Source organism: Haliotis rufescens, unplaced genomic scaffold, assembly GCF_023055435.1.
Source record: "Haliotis rufescens isolate VD_foot unplaced genomic scaffold, xgHalRufe1.0.p SCAF_11, whole genome shotgun sequence".
Taxonomy (NCBI): domain Eukaryota; kingdom Metazoa; phylum Mollusca; class Gastropoda; order Lepetellida; family Haliotidae; genus Haliotis; species Haliotis rufescens.
This window is the reverse complement of record NW_025963791.1, coordinates 25658015-25679569: the sequence shown is the minus strand read 5'-3', so window position 1 is coordinate 25679569 and position 21555 is coordinate 25658015. Positions and strand designations below refer to the sequence as shown.

The following is a 21555-nucleotide window of genomic DNA, read 5'->3' as shown; positions in this document are numbered from 1 at the left end:
GAAATCGTGAACTGATTTACGAATAGTCATGTTTGTAGAACTGCTAACTAAACTACTGCCATGTAATATTGTTTTTAAATCATACCCATGTGTGTAGAAATACATAGTGTTTCTGATATTATCATATTTTTGACAGGTATAGAAAAAGTGAATTGTGTCTTCAAAGTGATACCCACAAGTGCAGTCTGATATGTCTGATACATGTCGTCTAAACTTATCAGCGTTTAGGTCACTGCAGCTGAGCCCAACTGTATACTAGAAACTACTAGAAACTAATCAAATTTCAAATTCTATATATTTTGGCACTATAGTTTGCTTTCTGTTCTAAGCCAATTGTTGGCATGTGTTTGAAAACATCAGATTGGTTTACTTGACATATACTCTACTGCATGTAAATAAGATATACGTCAAGTGTTGAATTTAAATTGTAGGTTCAACTTCCTGAGACCCAAATTCGCCAATTATGCCAACTGTCCCGAGGAATATTCCTGGAACAGCCCATGCTGCTGGAACTGGAATCGCCTGTCAATATATGTGGAGATATACATGGCCAATACGAGGACCTGCTGCGACACTTCGACAAATGTGGATTTCCACCAGATGCAAATTATCTTTTTCTTGGTGATTATGTAGACAGGTTCGTGAAACCTTTGAATCATTACCCTGCAGGCCTTTGGGAATTTAGGGGTTGCCAGGATACCATTTCAACCATATTTGTGTAGCATTGGTCTGAAAATAGGTCTGATTGATTCATTGACTTAAAGGGTCAATGTGTTTTCCTGAAGTACATCAGATGAGTCAACAGAAGCAGATTATGGATAAGGCCGAAATTAATTCAAGATTTGTTGATGCTTAAAGATTTATTATGATAAAACAAGCTATTAGTGATTAAAGCTGTTACAAAGCTTTTGTTATCTTGAAATATTGTTATCTGTAAGCTATATCAGTTGCAGTTTAGAAGTTCATGTTAATCAGGCTGTGTAGAAATGTTGGTGATGTTTCTCATTTGTCCTTTGCACTTCAACACATTGTAAAGCCATGGCTTCCTGTAGAGTGTTCTTAATGATTCATATACTGTTGTGAGCAAAAAGTTACAGATATAACACCTATGCCTACATAATAAATGCATTTAGATAAGGAACCATACCAAGTGTGAACCATTGATCACTATTAATGGAGCTCCAGAATACAATGGTAGTCAAAATTCTTTCAGTTGAATATGAATAAATAATGTGCACTAGTGAGAACTTGAATACTTGCCTAATTGTTATGTTTTATTTATATTTTCAGAGGTAAAAGATCCCTTGAGACTATATGTTTGGTACTAGCATATAAGATCAAATATCCAAACAACTTCTTTTTGCTACGAGGGAACCATGAATGTGCATCAATCAATCGGTACGTTATCATGTTTTCTTCAACTGTAGATTGTAGGGAGCACATTCAAGCTGGAAAATGGAAATTTCTAATGAATGATTATATCAAGGTCAGGGTTCACTCTAGGAATTTTCTGACACAGGCCTTTTATGTGAAAATTTCATATCTTCCAAAGGTACACCCACACTTGCCCATACAGCAGTTAAAATGCCCCATTGTATTTGAAAATGTGGGCCTTTTTTCAAAGTTAGGGGCTAAAAGCACAAGGTCCAACCCTAGAATTATCCCTGAAAGATGTTATTTCAGCTTATAATAGAAACTGACCATAAAAGATTCATTGCAGCTTGTGTCATGCTTGATCTTAACATACCTGCCGTAGTGATAGTGCATTTTGGCATTTCCTCTTAGGTTATGAAGCTGAAACTTTCTGTATGTAGTCCCAGCAATGGCATGTATAGACTGTTTATAGAATTTATATCTGATTTGAATGTATTTGACCTTTACACAGTCATTTCTGCACCTAAGAATGTGACATGGGCAGTTAATATGGGAATGTAAAGTAAACAATTTGTTTTCCGTATGGTGTTGATGATCCCAGGAGTAGTAGTTTTCAATAAACTAATTTTGGAAGTCTAATCTGAATATTGATATGGCAGGCATGTTTAAGGTGGCATCTTATCCAGATTTGATATAAAACATGTCACTATTTGAGCTATGATGTGTCGTGTTTATAACTATTCAAGTGAAGTCTCTAAATGGCATTTAGAAATGATACACATATGAGAGAGAATTTATGGATGTCAACTTCTTTATTATGAGGAATACAATGTTACATGCACAGTAAACTACGGTTATAACATACTCAAATGGGCCACTAATTTTAGTTCGTTCTAAACCGCAGTTCGTTATAAGCATATATACAGCATATACTGTAAATCTTTGAAATATACACGAGCGTGAATTAAATCCGAAAAATTTGAGTGGTCTTGCTTGAGAGGAGAGGGGTGTCGCATTCATATTGAATCGCATTTATGGCTAGGGGCCAGTGGTCGTATCCTTTTGGAGATGCATCAATTTCACGATTTACAGTATATAGCAAATGGCACAACCACAAAAAACTTCCTTATATCCTTCAATTCGGTATAAGCGTGTTCATTATAAACATATTTTACTGTACATATAAAAACAAAACAAGAAACGCAAAAGTAGTTAAATTGTAAATATCTGACAGAGTGGTGCTTATATCTACACAAAATTATTACCCAAAATGAATTCATCATTTCTGCATGGATTGGGATTGATTCATGTAGAAAAGGTACTGCAGAAATTTGGTGAAAAGATGGAAAAAAACGCAAAAACACAACCTCGTGAGAGCCTGATGAACACACCAACATGAAATGCATGTGCAACATAACATTTTGGGCTATAAAAACGTTGGATTTTTATTTACATACCATCACAAACTTAGAAAGTGACTTCAGCAACCCATTCTTGCCATAAAAGGCAACTATGCTTGTCGTAATGGCGACTAACGGGATTGGGTGGTCAGACTCGCTGACTTGGTTGAAGCATGTCATCGATCCCAATTGCCTGGATTGATGCTCATGATATCAATCACTGGATTGTCTGGTCCAGACTCGATTATTTACAGACCGCCGTCATATAGCTGGAATGTTGCTGAGTACAGCGTAAAACAACCAACCAACCAACTACAGCAAGTGAAAGGCAATAACATGCTATGACTGAAGTAAGCCCAACACAGCAATGCCATCAGCAGACTGCATACAGGCAAATCATTTTCGGCCGTGGCCAGGTTATTCCACATAGCACCAAGCACCAATACAAGACTGTGGAACTGTGGAATCTTCTCAGATCCGGTCAACCAGGTGTCACTACTAGAGCACAGGACAGACTCTTACGGCTATACCACTTATGTGAAAGAACCACCACGGCCACCTCTACAACAATGGCAATACCAGGATTGCGTAGGATATCAGCCCAGACAGTTAGGAACCGTTTACGTGCTGAAGGAATTTGCACTAGACGATCAGTTTCGAGGTGTCATTTTGACGGACCTGCATCATCGGCTGCGACGTCAGTGGTGTCAAGGTCACAGAGTATTGCCACAACAGCAAAAGTTTGGTTTAGTGATGAGTCATGTTTTATGCTTCGTCATGGGGATGGGAGACGTGTTTACATTCATCATGGGGAACGTGACAGAAGTGGACAGATTTGGTGGTGGAAGTGTGATGATGTGGGCAGCCATACTTGCACTTGTAGAATGTAGATGGTGCAAGTTCAAGGGAACTTAACGGCACAACGTAACAAGGATGAGATTAATTCAGCCATACTTCCTTCCCATTATGCAACAAGCGAACATAATTTTCCAACAAGACAACGCCCGACCTCACACAGGCAAGACTGATGACAGACACTTTGAGGAATCACTCCTGCAATGGCCCTCCAGGTCTCCAGATTTAAACCAGCGGTAGAAACTAACAGTTTCAGTCCACTAGTCCTTATAATGATAGCATATAGCAGAACCTTTAAAAATGTCAAAATTCTACTAGTCCTTAGGATACCTTTACTATTGGGCAGTTTGGCAAGGACTATAGGACTAGTGCCAATTTCTAACCCTGTAAACCCAATCGAACATTTATGGGATGCGCTGGATAAACGACTGCATGACCACAGAACCTCCAGCAGTTGGCACAAACACTGCAGGAAGAGTGGGTGAACATACCCCAGGCCACAATTCAGGATCTGATTGCTTCCATGGGATGACGATGCAAGTCAGTTATGGACTCAAATGGTGGCCATACAAGATATTGAGCACAGATGACCTTCACCTTGGAAATGTACTGTTCCATGTGTGCCATATCAAGCCTAGTTCAATGAGAATATGTCCAAATTTTGAACAATTGATTACCATCTGTTGATTATTTATATGATATAAAAAATATACAAAATAAAATCATTTTGCGTTTATTTTTTGCAGAGTATATATGCTCTCTGCACCCCATTTACCTGAAGAAGGAGTAAGTGAGTGTATACCCTGAAATGTTGTGTTCCTCATAATAAAGAAGTTGACATGCATAAATTCTCTCTCTTATTGAAGTGAACTTTTAGAAGCAGTGATTTTGTAGTTAGTATGTTTGTACATGCCTTTACCTTTGATAAACTTGTGTCCAGAGGGACCAATTATTTAATTTCATGGGTGTTAATGAGAGATGTAAAGGTTCTACCGTACACCATGACCTGTCAAACTTTACATTTTTTTGTCTTTGGGACTTTTCAAACTATTGATTAAATTAATAACATTATTTCATGTAGAATGTTTATTATTTGTGTCTCGCTCGGTATACCGTTAATTTGTATTCTTTATCCAAACCATGCATTTGTGGGTACTTAACACACTGTCATGTTGAACCCTGAAAGCAAAGAAACTGTTAGGCATATTTCTGAATAGCATTTCAGAAAGCTCTTATTATTCAGTTTGTTAAAGCAGTGTATAAGGTAAGGTCATTATTCTACTACAATTTCAAGGTATTTTCAGGCTAGTTCAATGCCCTGTACAATCTACGTGCCATTATTGATTATTGATTGACCATTGCCATCACAGATATTATCAATATCCGAACATGTAGTTAATCTATGGCAGCTTTCATATACCAGAAACCATGGGTGGTTTTGACAGGTTGGTCGTATGACCTCCAGATAATTACTTCATTATCAAGCAGGCCATATTACATGGGTTGGCTGTCTATACAAGATAAGTCAATATGACCAGATATAAGCCGCTGTGTAATGTTCAACCTGGACAAAGAATAATCAGGTTGTAATCCCAGGAATCAGGGGATTATCTCACTCAGTCCTGACTTTCATCACATCAGATTATATATTGACTTAAGTGGTGTGTTTGGGTGCTGGATTATTCCAGTTTGACAATTAATGCCTGGTATTGATTTGTGTTTGAATGGTAATCATGGTATTGTGATTGTAGTTCTGGTGATTTGGGTGATTTTATTATTTGGTTTGGGATAGTGACACTCCTACTTGATTAGATATGTATGTTTTCATCATTTCTTTATATCATGAAACTGTATACAGCATCTTGAACTAATTGTTTGTAAAGTCAAAAGAATACTTTGTTATCCACTGGTGTTTGTCAAGCTGCAATGAATCATTAAATGTCAATTTAATTCATTCAATAATTCATGGAGGGGGGATATCAATCGTGATTTTGAAGAGACTTTTTCAAAATCAAACAATATGTTTAGATCTAGGTATAGACATTTGGATATGGATATTTAGTTTGAAAACGAAACATGATTCTTAACTATGAGGACTATTTGTCTGTACATGTTATTCCAATTAAAGCTTTTGGTATGCATGACAAGGAAGCATGATCTGGTTAACTGAAATAAACAGAACAATTTAGGACCTACATGTTTTTTTCTGGCACAAATTCTACTCAGTACTGTTGCTTAGGAACACTTGTTTTCTAGATAGATTTCTTAATATGCCCTTCAGGAATAGACACCACAGCTCATTTTGGACTAGTGGTTTATGTAACATAACTAACTTTGGGGAGGAAACAAGATTTCCACTACTACTACAAATCCTGAACCTGCCCTTGATATGTGCTGTCAGTTACCGTATTCGACGTAATAAACGCCCCGCTCTAATAAGCGCCCACGGCGATAATTGTTCATATTTTGGCTAGTGAACAATCCCAATTAGCACCCAGTCCGATTGATCAATGTACACAAGACTTATTTATTTGCGCATAATTTGCACTCGTGTGTTATATGCACCCTTAATTATGGGCAATTAAATTCTGAAAAAATATATCTGTCGTATATAAACATTTCAGTCTGTCAGCATGAACCACGAAATTTATCTTTCAAATCTGTTTTTTCCACCAAAATAATATTCTTATAAGAGCCCCCTGTTTCTAATTTTGAGAGCGCCCTAGGCGCTTATTACGTCGAATACGGTAATACCTGGTGTCATTTTTGGCTTGGCATGAGCATAATTATTAACAGTGTTTGAAATTAAACAGTCAAGTGAAGGGATCTTTGTCATGACCCTTATGTTAAAAGTTTGAGATTTGGGGGCTTCTTGATTCAAGTACCATAGGAACAAATCTCAAGGAGCCTGGGACCTAACTTAATTTTCAACACTGATAAACTTGTAATGGTGAAATAAGATCTTGATGTTTGCCACACTACTTGATGCATTAATAAGCTTTATGTAACTTATCATTTCATATCATTTCATTTCATTTATTTGGTAGGTTCAATTACATAAACCAGATTGTGTATTGTGGTGTTTTCTATTCACACATACTTCTGTTTATTCACATGATAATAGTTTTCATGTCGCTTTTATGATATTGATTTCAGAATATATGGTTTTTATGATGAATGCAAGAGAAGATACAACATTAAATTATGGAAAACTTTCACAGATTGCTTCAACTGTTTACCTATAGGTAAGCTTTTTAACAACATTTTAGTTTTATTTCTCTAAGAACATTACTTTGAGTGAAAAACTCTTTGTCATTGAAACCAATGTTTCTTTCAGGTTAAAGAAAGTCTGAAAAATATAAATCAATGAAAATTTGAGATCTTTTTATTGGATTGGATTTATCTTCCTCAAATTGATTTGGATAATAATATATTTGTACCTTTACTATTGGGCAGTTTGGCAAGGACTATAGAACTAACACTGGTATGTATGCTAGACTTGCTCTACAGGAATGTCTGTTAGTTTGTTTCACAACAAATGTATTCAAATAATTATCATCTTTGGATGAGAAAGGTGTGTTAAGGATGACCTCGCTAAGTCAGTCAGAATGACAGAGCGTCATAATACATGTTCATCCGGTATTAAGATGTCAAAACAGGATAAACGACTCAGGGTTAGAAATTGGCACTAGTCCTATAGTCCTTGCCAAACTGCCCAATAGTAAAGGTATCCTAAGGACTAGTAGAATTTTGACATTTTTAAAGGTTCTGCTATATGCTATCATTATAAGGACTAGTGGACTGAAACTGTTAGTTTCTACCGCTGAACGTGACGGGACAAATTTCCTTAGTTGTTCCTTAAACTATCACTGTCATTCTAGACATGGATAAAGCTGATACTACGACAGTTTGGATGGACATTTCTATGTTTTTGTCCCCCGCCGCGCGAAAGCGCGAAGCGGGGGATATAGTATTCACGACCGTCCGTACGTCCGTCCGTACGTCCCAACTGTTTGTTGCCGCGATATCTCAAGAACTAAACACTGGATTGTCTTCATATTTGGAACTATGGTGTATATACAGACTCCGCAGACACCAGTCGGTTTTGGTGACCTTGACCCCATTTTCAAGGTCACAGCAGGCATATCTGCTTTTGGAGTTGGAAAACGGTGTTGCCGCGATATCTCAAGAACTAATCGCAGGATTGTCTTCATGTTTGGAACTATGGTGTATATACAGACACCACAGACACCAGTCGGTTTTGGTGACCTTGACCCCATTTTCAAGGTCACAGCAGGCAAATCTGCTTTTGGAGTTGGAAAACGGTGTTGCCGCGATATCTCAAGAACTAAACACTGGATTGTCTTCATATTTGGAACTATGGTGTATATACAGACTCCGCAGACACCAGTCGGTTTTGGTGACCTTGACCCCATTTTCAAGGTCACAGCAGGTAAATCTGCTTTTGGAGTTGGAAAACGGTGTTGCCGCGATATCTCAAGAACTAATCGCAGGATTGTCTTCATGTTTGGAACTATGGTGTATATACAGACACCACAGACACCAGTCGGTTTTGGTGACCTTGACCCCATTTTCAAGGTCACAGCAGGCAAATCTGCTTTTGGAGTTGGAAAACAGAGTTGCCGCGATATCTCAAGAACTAAACACTGGATTGTTTTCATGTTTGGAACTATGGTGTATATACAGACTCCGCAGACACCAGTCGGTTTTGGTGACCTTGACCCCATTTTCAAGGTCACAGGTAAATCTGCTTTTGGAGTTGGAAAACGGTGTTGCCGCGATATCTCAAGAACTAATCGCAGGATTGTCTTAATATTTGGAACTATGGTGTATATACAGACACCGCAGACACCAGTCGGTTTTGGTGACCTTGACCCTATTTTCAAGGTCACAGCAGGCAAATCTGCTTTTGGAGTTGGAAAACGGTGTTGCCGCGATATGTCAAGAACTAATTAATCGCTGGATTGTCTTCATATTTGGTATTTTGGTGTATATACAGGCGGGGGACATTTCGTCACTTCTGTGACAAATACTTGTCTTTCAAGGATTGGACGTAGCGAGGATATTGGTAAACGATCATGCAGTCAAACTCTCTGATGTTTCTAAATGTATGCTAACATGCCTAGTTTACGATTAAAGGGTCTAAATGATCAGAAACAACACCTCTGTATGTATTCGTGCCCAGGGGTTCCCCCCGGAATGTGGAAGTAGTCCGTCCGTTAGTGTTTGTCAGTATCCTGAGTTTGTCATTTCAAGAATAGGGTCTCGTGGAAAACGTATGAACGTCAAAATGTGTCGTTCATACACTTATGAATGTCAATTTTGCAGTCATGTGACAGACCTCTCGTCCAATGGAAAAACTGTATATCGTGTTATCTTTAAGGTAAAAAGGTATTTGTGTATAATGCAAATTTTTCAGAAAAATACAGCTGTGTACTTATTGGGGGAGGTTATTATGCATGCAGACATTGAGCTTTGACTCTTTGTCCAAAGCTAAAACAGTGCAGGCATGTTAACATTACTTGACACAAATAAGTCAGTCTTTTCCTCGAGGGTGTTTTTTCCATTATGCGAGTAATCATTGATCGATATCAAAGTGGGACCAGTGACAGTGTTCCACATATAAATGGGTGATGCCAAATACTTATTATGGACTTACTATAATTGGAAATACTAATAAGATTGTCAAACATCTTGTCTTGTAACCTACTATTGCAAAATGTTTAGTTCAGTTGACATTTGAAGTTTGTTCCCTCCCACTCTGACATCATGGTACATGGCTTTATCGTCGGATGATATGTTTTCAGACATCATATGTTTTTGAACGGCCAAGTTGACATGATTATTTGTGCTATAACGATGGGTGTTGCGCCACACAGACATTGTAAATACTCAGATGAGGGCTTGTTTTCAAGTTAAAGTTATCTTTTATAAGTGAGTGAGATATGTACAGTAGTTCATGTGATTAGTGAGAGAAAACTATGAATGTTTCTTAAGCTTCTAATAACCCATTTTACATGGATAATTGTCAATTTTCTGAGCGCCTAGGGCACTTATATGGCAAATACGGTACTTCAGATTTGTTGGTATATCACATCAAACTTTCAACCACACATGATTTGCAACAAATTGATGGTTTGGACAGCTAAACCAGGGTCATTGGCTTATTATAGATGTAGTGATATGATTGAGAAATAATATATTTCCATGAGTAAATAATTTGTTGGGTAAATGAAGATTTGCATAATAGCCTGCCCTTTTTCTCTGTTGTATAATGAATGAGTGGAAGATATTGGCTTCCTCCTCATGAATACTATTGATCTTGCTGAGTACAGGATGAAGTTCTGGAAGCTTCCTTTGTTGATATCCAATCTGTTATTGGGGCATTTATGTGCATTACTTATATTTATTTGTATATTTTCACATACCGGTATCACATATTTTGTGTCATACCTCCCATGGGAACTTTCCAGTTATTCTAGTGTTTTCTTGTTTTATCTCTGGCTAAAAGGTGTAAATCTTGCTACACTTCCTTATGTTTTGTCAATCTGCAGTGGTTTTAGAATTACTTGAAAGTCACTGAAACCATGTTGCTTGCATATTGACCGTCATTGATGAAAGGAGCTGAAGACCACTTTGATCTACACACAGAATTAGAGTGTGTTTTTATCACCTGTTATGTACTGAACTGCTCTTGTCTAGCAACAGTACAACACAACGGACAATGTACAAGAGTATTGATCCCAATACATTGCTGTGTTTGGAGAAACATTACTTGACTGACACTGTATGGGAATCTTCCCCTGAGCTACATCTGGATATCAAGTTCCGAGTCTTTTGTCATCCTGCTCAGCCTTATGTCATGAACACAGGATAGATGATTTGAACATGATCATCAACTTAGAACAAGATCAATGTGGTGCTGGGAGTTTCATAATGTACAGATCTGATGAGAATTGATTTGTCTGTTATTATGTTTCTGGGTACATCAGTAATAGCTTGAAAGATGAAAAGACCATTAGGGTGGACATACAGGTGACTGTCTCATTTGTGACAATTTATCAGAAGGTGAATTTTCAACAACAAAAATGATACATGAATGCCTCTGATTCAGCAGTGAGCCTTATCAAAACGTATTTGGAATTATATACCGTTCTTTGTCAGGACAAATAACAAAAATAATTTAGACAGTAAATGGGATTGTTTTGAAAATGTTATTGTATTCTGAAAATTCAAAAGGTTTCAACTCACAAACATGATTGTGGTTATCATCAGGGTAAGTCATGTGTGGCTATATTATATGATTTTGATATTACTTATGACCTTGTGGTCTAATAAAGTTACTTACAACCTGACCTTCATAGTTAAGCAGGGTTTCCCCTGACGCAGAATTCTTACGTATATGACTCTCAATTAAGGAAAAATATGTCCAGAAATAAATGACTACGTCATGACTGACGCAATTTCAAAATATCTATGTTGTTGTTTACCAGCTTTGGAATGAAAATATTACAACTACTCACCTGAACCTAATTTATAAACATTTTCCGAAGACAATATATGCAAACGTCTTAAAATTTACGTCTAATGTAATGTAAATGTTTTTAATTAATCGTCGTTTTTAGAAGTAACACATGACCAGACTTTTCTCTCGTTTTTTAAAACAAACGCTAAAATCAGAACAGCCGGGGGCTTTACATATTGTTTTGCATAATTATATAGATATGCTACTAAAACTGTGCGACTTTGAGGTTCACGACAGAATATATTTATTCATCAAAGTGAACGTAACTCTCACACTCCGTGTGGCTTCGATGACAGCACATGATGTAAACAAAGGAAAACTACGCAAATGGACAAGGTTTTTCACGTTTCATCATATTTTCTCACTAAAAGTTAACCATGACATATGTTTATCTAGATGTGTAGACTCGTAAAAAATGAAACAGAAGAAAATATTATCATTGTTGCGGTGAATAATGTGATTTGGCACGGTCACAGTATGTGGTTAAGCGGAACCTATGGAACGGGGTAAACGGAAGTTGTAAGTATTGGAGGGACACATGTTTTTGCCGAAATTTAGGTAAACATTATTGAATGAAATTTTTAAAAAAATTAATAAAATAGATGACAAACATAAGGTCAGATATACAGAGAACACATTTTTATTACCAGATAGTGTAACAACAGGATTAACTTGCGTAATTCAATTCGGATTTGCTATGCTATTTCCGATGACGGATCATGACAGCCTGAAATGAGACTGAAGAAAAGTCTGTGCATATTATACACGAGAAATATTTTTTTCAGGATTTAATTGCCCATAATTAGGGGTGTGTATTATAAACGAGTGTGTATTATACACAAATAAATATGGTATATACGAAATGTAAAGCTTTGGGCGTGTTTGTTGTTGCTAATAAACTGTATTCAACCAGAAAATATTACGAGTGTTCACAATTCTTCAGTTCAACTTCATTGTTGATAGATAATACAAGATAGCTAGATAAAACTATTAAAAGATGTAAATGAGTTAGTGGTATTAAATTATAATCTGACATGAAATGTATTATAATATCCATCCATGATTAAAATTTATGTCTCACAGTTAAGACTGATGTTATTTATTCATCCTGTATTACTGTCACTGTAAATTGTTTCATGAGCTGTGAAGTAATTAAAGATTGTGAAAAAATAAAACCAACAAACTTTGTTTTTCATTCATATATCCTTTATTTCTCTGTAGTACAATCAGCTGAGAACATTAATTAGCACTTGTTAACTTAAACTAAAGACATATAATATTTAAAAGATACTTATCTTTAAGTGTAACATTAACAGTGAACACTTTAAATTTCATTAATCATACAATAAAACATTTGACTCTCAAAAAATATTTTTGACTCCCAAAAATTCATAGGCTGAGTCAAGGTGACTCTCAGATATTGGAGTCTAGGGGGAACCCTGGTTAAGATTTGCAGTTTTATTCTGATTGAAAATGCAATTCAGACTATTTTTTGTCTTTCTAATTTTGGCTTTCACAAAAGAATATTAGTGCTACAACTATTGAAATCTGTGTTATAGATTATGAGTAACAATAGCCTTAGTGCTACACTGCTAAGACCATGGCAGCATATTTGTGTCGAAACTCTAGATTGTAGCCAATCTCTGTGACTTGGCTATCGCATGTGTTCATGCACTGATGGTCTGGATGGTTTCTTGTCTTTTCAGCAACTGGTTTGCCTTGTTAGGACACAATTATTTACAGGACCACATGATATAGCTGGAATATAACTGACTGGCATTAAACAAGAATAACTCACACATACACTTAATCACTATAATTGTCTTAGATTGTGATGATCACTATCTAAATACATGTATCTTAAATATTTCAAAAAGGAATATACCACCTGATCACATAAGAGAATGAAGCAGAAATTCTGCCAGTAATTCTACAGGAATTCATCGATTCAAAACAGTTATTTAAAGCATTAGATTTACGGCTGAACAGTGTTAGCAGTTTCTGCTAAAGTCTAGGCGCCTTGATAAATATTGTTTAAGATGTTATATTGATCCACATCTGTTAATGACTGTTATCAGGATTTATCGATGTCCTAAGACAACAAGAACACATTTAGTACAGGTTTATATCAATATTGTTATCAAGAATTATAACATTGCTTCAGATTCCTTTTTCACTTTTCATGATCTGAGGTATAACAAGGGCTAAGTTAAGTGCTGACAAGTTTGTATCTGAACCCTCCTCTGCTGTAAGAAAACAGACAACTTTATTTTTTATTTTTTAAATTTTTAAATTTTTTTTTTAGAAAGACGCACCTGTTACATAAATGGGCTTCCGCCCAGGGGTCTAAAAGCCCATGACATAAAGCACAACTTATCAGTACATCTTACTTTGGTGTTTTTTTACAGAAAATAACATACTTCTCACTCACACATTCACTCTAGTTTATATATCATATTGCAGTTTAGGAAAGTACATGGTCTCAAACATTAAAATCTTAAGTACAAAACTTAAATTAAATTGAAAGCTGCTCCTCATTTTCGAAAAGTTGATGATACAGCATCCAAGCACCATAGAATTTCTGTTGATTACCTGTCTTGAAAGCAATATCTTTTTCAATGTTGTATCGTGAAAAAGCTTCCTTTTTATAAACATGAAAATAAGGTTTTGTATTTTGGAATTTGCATCTATAAATATAGAATTTTGCAATTAGTAAAAGTAAATCAAACACTTTATCTGTTTTTATGTTCTCTTTAACTCCAAAAAGTATCAATTCTGCACAAAATGTCATATTATAAACATGAAAGCACTGGTCTATCCATAATGACACTTCATCCCCAAAATGGCGAAATCACATTCCCAAAACAAGTGAGTAATTGTTTCCTTTTCATTGTGACAAAAGGAGCACAAATCATTCTGAGCATAATTGAGTTAATACAGAAAAGTATTAGTGGTGAGAATTCTGTGGGTAATTTTGTATTGAAACCATTGCAGTTTGACATCCTGTGTTGTACTGAAAATTTTATTACAAATATTGTTCCAGTTTAAGTTTTCAAATTGCAATTCCCACTTTTCCTGCCCTTTAGTTTTTACTTCTGTAGAAACCAATGAAAAATAAATATGCTTTGAACCGGACTTGGAACTACAAATAGTTTTTACCACACAGCGCTGATCCTCCACAAAATCTGTTGGAACTCTAACTAAATTTAGAGTTCCAAGGTATTGTTTAACGCTGCTAACAACACCAAAAAACTCCAAATAGGATGAACAAATACCATACATATCATTAAATTCCTCATATGACAGAAACTCCTTATTGGCCTTGACCAAGTCTATAATTTGGGAGACGCCCTTCTTAAACCAGTATTTCAAGAAAAATGATTTCCTATTAATTTTGATATTAGGGTTATAAAAAAATTGGTTCAGTTAAAAAAATACTGAAAGATTCTGGCTTGATTTTCTTATCAAGCACTATAAATGACTTAAAACATCTTTTCCAGAACTCATTACTTATCAAAGATAATTTTCTCTCAAAAAACGTCACACCAAACTCACCAAGTTTTACACAGTCTCCTTATCCATGTGGCCTTAAGAGATGTTACGTATGAAAAAATATTCACCATACCTCAGCCCCCTTGCTTAACAGGTTGACAAACATTAATCCTCTTTACTTTGTCTCGTTTATCACTCCAAAGAAATTTTAAAAGCATAGCATTTAAAGTAACAAGAAAATCATTTGGGGGATCAGGCAGTGATAACAGTAGATAATTGAGTTTTGAAATCAACAAGGATTTAAAGATTGCCACCCTACCAATTGGTGTAACTATCCGTTTCATCCACCTATTCATAATCTGTTTTAACTCAAATAATTTGTCTTTAAAGTTCAACTGAACCATTTTTTTTTCAGATTTGTGCAAAATTTGACTCTAGAATTCTGAACTCTTCTGGATTCCAACTAATAGGCAAATCATCTTTGAACTTTTCCTTACAACCTCTCTTGGAGCCAAGCCAGATAACTTGAGTTTTATTATAGTTAATCTTAAGACCAGATATTTTGGCAAAACAATCAAGAGGTTTAATACATGATACAAAGGAGGACTGACTACCATCAAGTAATAATTCCATATCATCAGCATACTGACTAAGAAAATTCTCACTACAGTCCACCAGGATACCTTTGACATCTCTGTTAGAGCAGATCATATTGGCTAGTATTTCTGCACAGATAATAAATATATACGGTGACAATGGGTCACCCTGTCGGCAACCGCGTCTGATATTAAACCAAGATGACAACTGACCATTGATAGACATACAGCTTTTTATATCATTGTAAAATACCGATATATATTTTCTTAAATTTTCACCAAATCCCCAAAAGGATAAAGATTTGTCTATAAATGACCAAGCAATGGAATCCAATGCTTTCTCAAAGTCTATAAGAAGAAGCATACCAGGAATGTTTGATTTTTCTGTACATGAGATGGCATCATAGATTAAGCGAATATTGTCACCAATGTAGCGACCTGTCATAAAGCCAGTCTGATCTTCATTAATGATAAATGTCAATCTTGATTTGATTCTATTTGCTATGCATGAAGATGCCAGCTTATATGAAACATTCAATAGTGATATGGGCCTCCAGTTAGTTATGAAGCGTTTAGGCTTGTACCCCTTTGGAATACAGACAATAACCCCTTGTTTCTGGGTAACAGAGAGTTCACCTGATATTAAACCACAATTCAATAATCGCAATAAAAATTGTCCAATATCTTTCCAAAAGAATTTACAAAATTCAGTGAGAAAGCCATCTGAGCCTGGGCTTTTGTAATTTTGCATATTTTTCAAAGCTTTTGCCAGCTCATCAAGAGTTAATAGATCTTCCATCTCTTTCACATCACTTTTATTTAAAATGGGGAGAGAATCTCTGTCCAACAGGGTATTCAAATCACAATCTTGCACCATGTGTTCTTTGCAACTGTATAAATTCTCATAGAAATTGGCTGCTTCAGCAATAATGTCACTTGAATTTAGCAATGTGGTGCCATCGTTTAACTCCAAATGAGTCATAGACTTGCTGACAAAATTCCTGTTCTCGAGGTTACAGAAATAACTGCTAACTCTTTCAGCAACCATAATCCACTTAGTTCTAGATCTTATGGCAATTCCAGCCATCTTGTGTTTCCTAATTTCCTCCAATTCTTTTCTTTTATCTTCCAAATCATCAAAATTAATAACACTAGAAGTTTCAAGAATTTCGATCTGTTGAATCAGGTTTTGTTCTTTTTCAATATTTTTTATTTTTCTTGAAGGAAGAATAAGAAACTGTTTTTCCTCTGATTTCCAGAAGCAGGACTTCAAAGAATAATTGATCATTTATATTAAACTGAATTTCATGATTAGGTATATCATTAATATTTCGAGCATCACCATACATTTTAATATACTGCGATTTAACCTTTAAAATAGTTTCTTTCACTAGATCTATGTAATACTTATCTTTCAACAAAGAAGTATTAAATTTCAAGTATGTATTACACTTTGGACAAGTTTGAAATGAAAAACTCAGATCAATGATTGAATGATCAGTTCTATAACCTGCAGTGATTTTTGGCTGTGTGGCAAAAGAATAGAGTCTTTCTGAGATGAGGAAGAAATCTAATCTTGCTTGTTTTAAGGGTGACTTTTTACGCCAAGTAAACCTTTTGATTTCTGGATTGAAATCTCTCCACACATCTACCAAATCAAAATCACCAATTAATTTTAATACTTTTTCACGAGCACGAGGGTTATTGATATTCTGGTAATTATGAACATCTAGTGACTCATTCAAAACAAGATTCCAATCTGCAGCTAAAATATAATCCTCATTTCCCATGACACGAGCTTGCTCTTTAACCTGCTCATAGAATTCTGGTGAGTCTAAATTGGGACCATAAATATTCACATGTGTTACCCGTTGATCACTAATAGTTATATCTAATATAAGTAAGTTACCATTGTCATCCATGTAAGTCCTATGATTCTAATAGTCCACATTTTTGTTAAACAAAATCGCAACACCCCTGGACTGGCTGTTTTTGGAATTGAAGATGCAATCAAATCCGCACTGTGATCTTATAATTGGTTCTTGTTCTTTTGTAAAATGTGTATCCTGTAGTAGATAAAATGAGTATGCTTTATATCGTAAAAAGTTAAAAACATCCTTTCTCTTGGCATTATCTTGCAGTCCCCTACAGTTCATAGAGCAGCAGGTAAAACCTAAGTTAGCCATTGTCAATTAAAGATTTGTTCACATACACAGGCCATATGAAAGATTGAATTTACACATTTTCTACACATACATACACTTTCACAGCTATCTGAAGGAAAAGCTTTAAAACCAAGTAAAGCATCGTATGATACAAACTGGCACCATGTGGCTACCACCAGAAAAAAGGGGTAAAATCTTCACCCAAAAGTATCAGTGGCATATAACAGAAAAGACCAGGAGCAAAAATAGCTGTCATAATGATAAGTAAGAAGCACACAAGTGTCAAACCAACACACAACTAAATACTGTCCAATGTGAAGCTAACATCCCACATTCACAGTTACTAGTGATTCGGCTGAATATTCACTTGACCCATATCACTATAAACTAAATTAGGCTGTGGCATACAGCGAGTAGGCACTAACATAGTAATAAAGAGAAAAGTAGAAAATAACCAAACCAACACACTGTCCGATATGTAATTTACGAGTTTTACACACTTACAAGTTCTCTATTGATCAAAAGTTTAACTGATGAACTAATGATTCAATGCATATAAGACTTATATCTGATATTATGTAAATAAGTCTTATCATTATTATCTCATACAGTAATTCTACAGTATACTAGTTTGTTTTTTAATAGATATCTCCAGTTTTTTGTGTTTGTTTTTTTTCATAACGAAACAAAGTGACAATGGATCTTCACATGTCCCAGAGCGAGATCAACAAACCCGAACATGTTGATGTTCACTAAAATAAAGTTAACACTTATTTGTGATTTATAATAAACAAAATAAAAATTGTGCGAGAGAATGGGTCACTCATCATCAGTAATTCTACAGTGTATTCGTTATTTTAAGCTCACCTCCCAAAAAGCGGTTATCTCATTTTATTTTTCACAACTTATCCATGAAAGAAATATTATAAGAATATCGTCCTTTCCAAGAGTCCTGCGGGCCGCCATTTTGAATGGTCACGTGACAGACGTACCCACCTTGGTCATGTGATGTGCAAAATACCAATGTAAAAAGTTCTAGGAAGCGTCTCCGGTAACACTGTGAAACAACGTGACAGTGGATCTTCACATGTCCGAGAGCGAGATCAAGAAACCCAAACATGTTGATCTGCACTTAAATAAAGTTTACACTAGATTTGTGTTTAAAACAAACAAATAAAACATTGATCGAGAAAATGGGTCACTCATCATCACAGACATTGACTTTAGCTAGGTTAGATTCTTGGTTCCTCGTCCTCTTTGAGAGTTTTCCATGTGCTCCTGGCATCCTTTCTGTAATACAGGGTAACAACAATCCCCTTTTCGCGAACCTTTGCATGTAGTTGTTGTTTACGTAGTTCAGCGGCTTTTCGTACCAGGCGGCCACAAAGTTTTTTAAAGTCGACAGGCAGGTCTGTACGAACACTGAGCCGGTCTTGCGCCAATTCCCTCCCCACAGAATAGGTAGTCTTCAAAATGAGATCTCTGTCCTCCATGCGCACGAATTTAATGATGATAGGATTAGGTTCTTCGCTTGGTGTGAATCGAGGGAGTCTGTGAATATTCAGAAACAACATGTTGTCCACCGCATGTGAATCCAGGTGTAATTATCCCCCGCCCCAACAAAATTGGCGGGGGATATAGAAATGGGTTCCGTCCGTGTGTGTGCGTGTGTGTGTGTGCGTGTGCGTGTGCGTGTGCGTGTGTGTGTGCGTGTGTGCGTCCCGAAATCGTTTCCGGAGCATAACTCAGAAACCGTTAAATATTTCTCTACAAAACTTTGCAAGTCTATCAGACTCATGCTGAACTGGTGCCTTTTGATATTTAAGAATTTTATAAATTTTTATTTTTTACGTTTCCATGGCAACAAGTTGGATTTAAGTTCTATAAAGATGCTGTTCGTTTCCGTAGCGCAACTCAAAAACCGTTAAATAATTTCTTACAAAACTTTGCATGTTCACCAGACACATACTGAACTGGTGCCTTTTGCTATTTAGGAGTTTTATAAATTTTTATTTTTTATGTTTCCATGGCAACAAGTTGGACTTAGGTTCTATAAGGGTGGTGTTCGTTTAAGGGTGGTGTTCGTTTCAGGAGCGTAACTCAAAAACCATTAAATACTTTCTTATAAAACTTTGCATGTCTACTAGGCACATACTGAACTGGTGCCTTTTGCTATTTAGGAATTTTATAAATTTTTATTTTTTACGTTTCCATTGCAACAAAGGGGACTTAGGTTCTATAAGGGTGCTGTTCATTTCCGGAGCGTAACTCAAAAACCGTTGCATAATTTCTTACAAAACTTTGCATGTTTACCAGACACATACTGAACTGGTGCCTTTTGCTATTTAGGAGTTTTATAACTTTCTATGTTTTACATTTCCATGGCAACAAGTTGGACATAGGTTCTATAAGGGTGCTGTTCGTTTCCGGAGCATAACTCAAAAACTAATAAATCCTTTCTTACAAAACTTTGCATGTCTACTAGGCACATACTGAACTGGTGCCTTTTGCTATTTAGGAATTTTATAAATTTTTATTTTTCACTTTTCCATGGCAATAAGTTGGACTTAGGTTGTACAGGGGTGGTGTTCGTTTCCAGAGTGTAACTCAAAAAACGTTAAATACTTTCTTACAAAACTTTGCATGTCTACCAGGCACATACTGAACTGGTGCCTTTTGATATATAGCACTTTTAGACATTTTTATTGTTTATGTTTCCATGACAACAAGTTGGATTTAAGTTTTAATATAGGATTGGTTTACTTAAGTAGTATAACAAATAAACTGTTAAATATTTCCTTGCCAAACATTGCATGTCTAGATATAAACTGAACTAGTGCCATTTGATATTAAGGAGTTTTAGAAATGTTTATTTTAGAATTTCCATTGCAGCTATTTTGACATGGGCTAACAGAAATGTTTGGTCAGTTACCTGGTTTGGGACCATAACGTGTTAAAATGGGTGGGGGATATAGATGATTTTGTCAACTATACGCTTGTTTATCCTTGAAAATGTTTCTACAGAACTTGTCAACATCTGTGATTGTATTAGGTACACTGTAGATGAGTAAGTTGGATTTACGGGAATACATCTCTGAGATCAGTAGCTTTTCTCTAAGCTTGTCGATTTCGTCACGGAGGCGTTGTTCTCACGCCGCCATTTTGTCACCAAGGTCGTCGATAGATTTCGACATAACTTCCATCGACGAGTCCACTGAAGATACCCGTTTGAACAAGTCAGCCACTTCTTCTTTAACAGAGTCGATCTTGGAACATATCTGACTGGTCTGTTTGTCCAATTCCTCGCGAAGGAATGTTTTCAAGTCGCTGGGTGCAACGTCAGCAGGCGGGGAGGACGAAGGTGAATGTAAGGGCAGAATAACGTCAGAACTTTCCTCCTCATCTGTCAGCTCCGGGCGCAGATACGAGCTGATTTTATGTGTAGCAGTACTGCTGGTGGTAGATTTGTTGTTCTGTTTGTTTGTATTTCGTCTCCCCGCCATGCTTGTGTGAAGATTGAAGTGGATTACCACGAGAGGGCCAGTCGCACATCTTTACGCTTCGAGCTCCATACCGGAAGTCCAACAGACAACTTTATGGATAACAGATTCTGGTTCATTGCATTGAGCGATGTTTCGAGGTAGATACTACATTTGCTGTGTCGATGTAGAATCTACATTGAAACATAGCTATATGCAATAAATTAGAAGTTGTTATCCATAAAGTTTTACGTTTTCTTACTTACTCACTAACTTCTAGAATGCCAATCAAACACTTTCTCTGCAATTAATAGTTGCCCTTATTTATGTTGAGAGATACTTTTATTTCACTATTGGTATCTAATCTCAGTGGGCAGATTGCTTCTGTACCCAAAACTTTCAAGTCTACTTTCCTGACATAAACCCTAAATACATGTTTTCAACAGATTTTTTTAAAACTTATGTACTATTACCTCTCCTTTATCAGCCAAAAATATCTGGGTTTCAGGCAAGAGATTATGGTCAGCCAACCATGTAGCCTAATCCCTGTGTGAGCGAGTTGTGTTTTATGCCTTTTTGAACAGCATTTTAGCTATGTATTGGAATGTAAGCTAAATGTGGAAAGAAAGCCCCAAGTGATGCAGGTCT

General features: G+C 36.1%; 1 protein-coding gene across 5 annotated transcripts in view; it reads left to right on the top strand.

The window, feature by feature from the left end:
• The window catches only part of LOC124132769 (serine/threonine-protein phosphatase PP1-like), a 103557-nt gene that overhangs the window by 68033 nt on the left and 13969 nt on the right, over positions 1 to 21555 (top strand). For all 5 annotated transcript variants that reach the window (XM_046496888.2, XM_048392445.1, XM_046496887.2 and 2 more), the window contains exons 3-5: positions 432 to 637; positions 1291 to 1398; positions 6786 to 6874. In XM_046496888.2, the coding sequence (XP_046352844.1) occupies positions 432 to 637; positions 1291 to 1398; positions 6786 to 6874 (403 nt within the window). The remainder of the gene's footprint in view (positions 1 to 431; positions 638 to 1290; positions 1399 to 6785; positions 6875 to 21555) is intronic.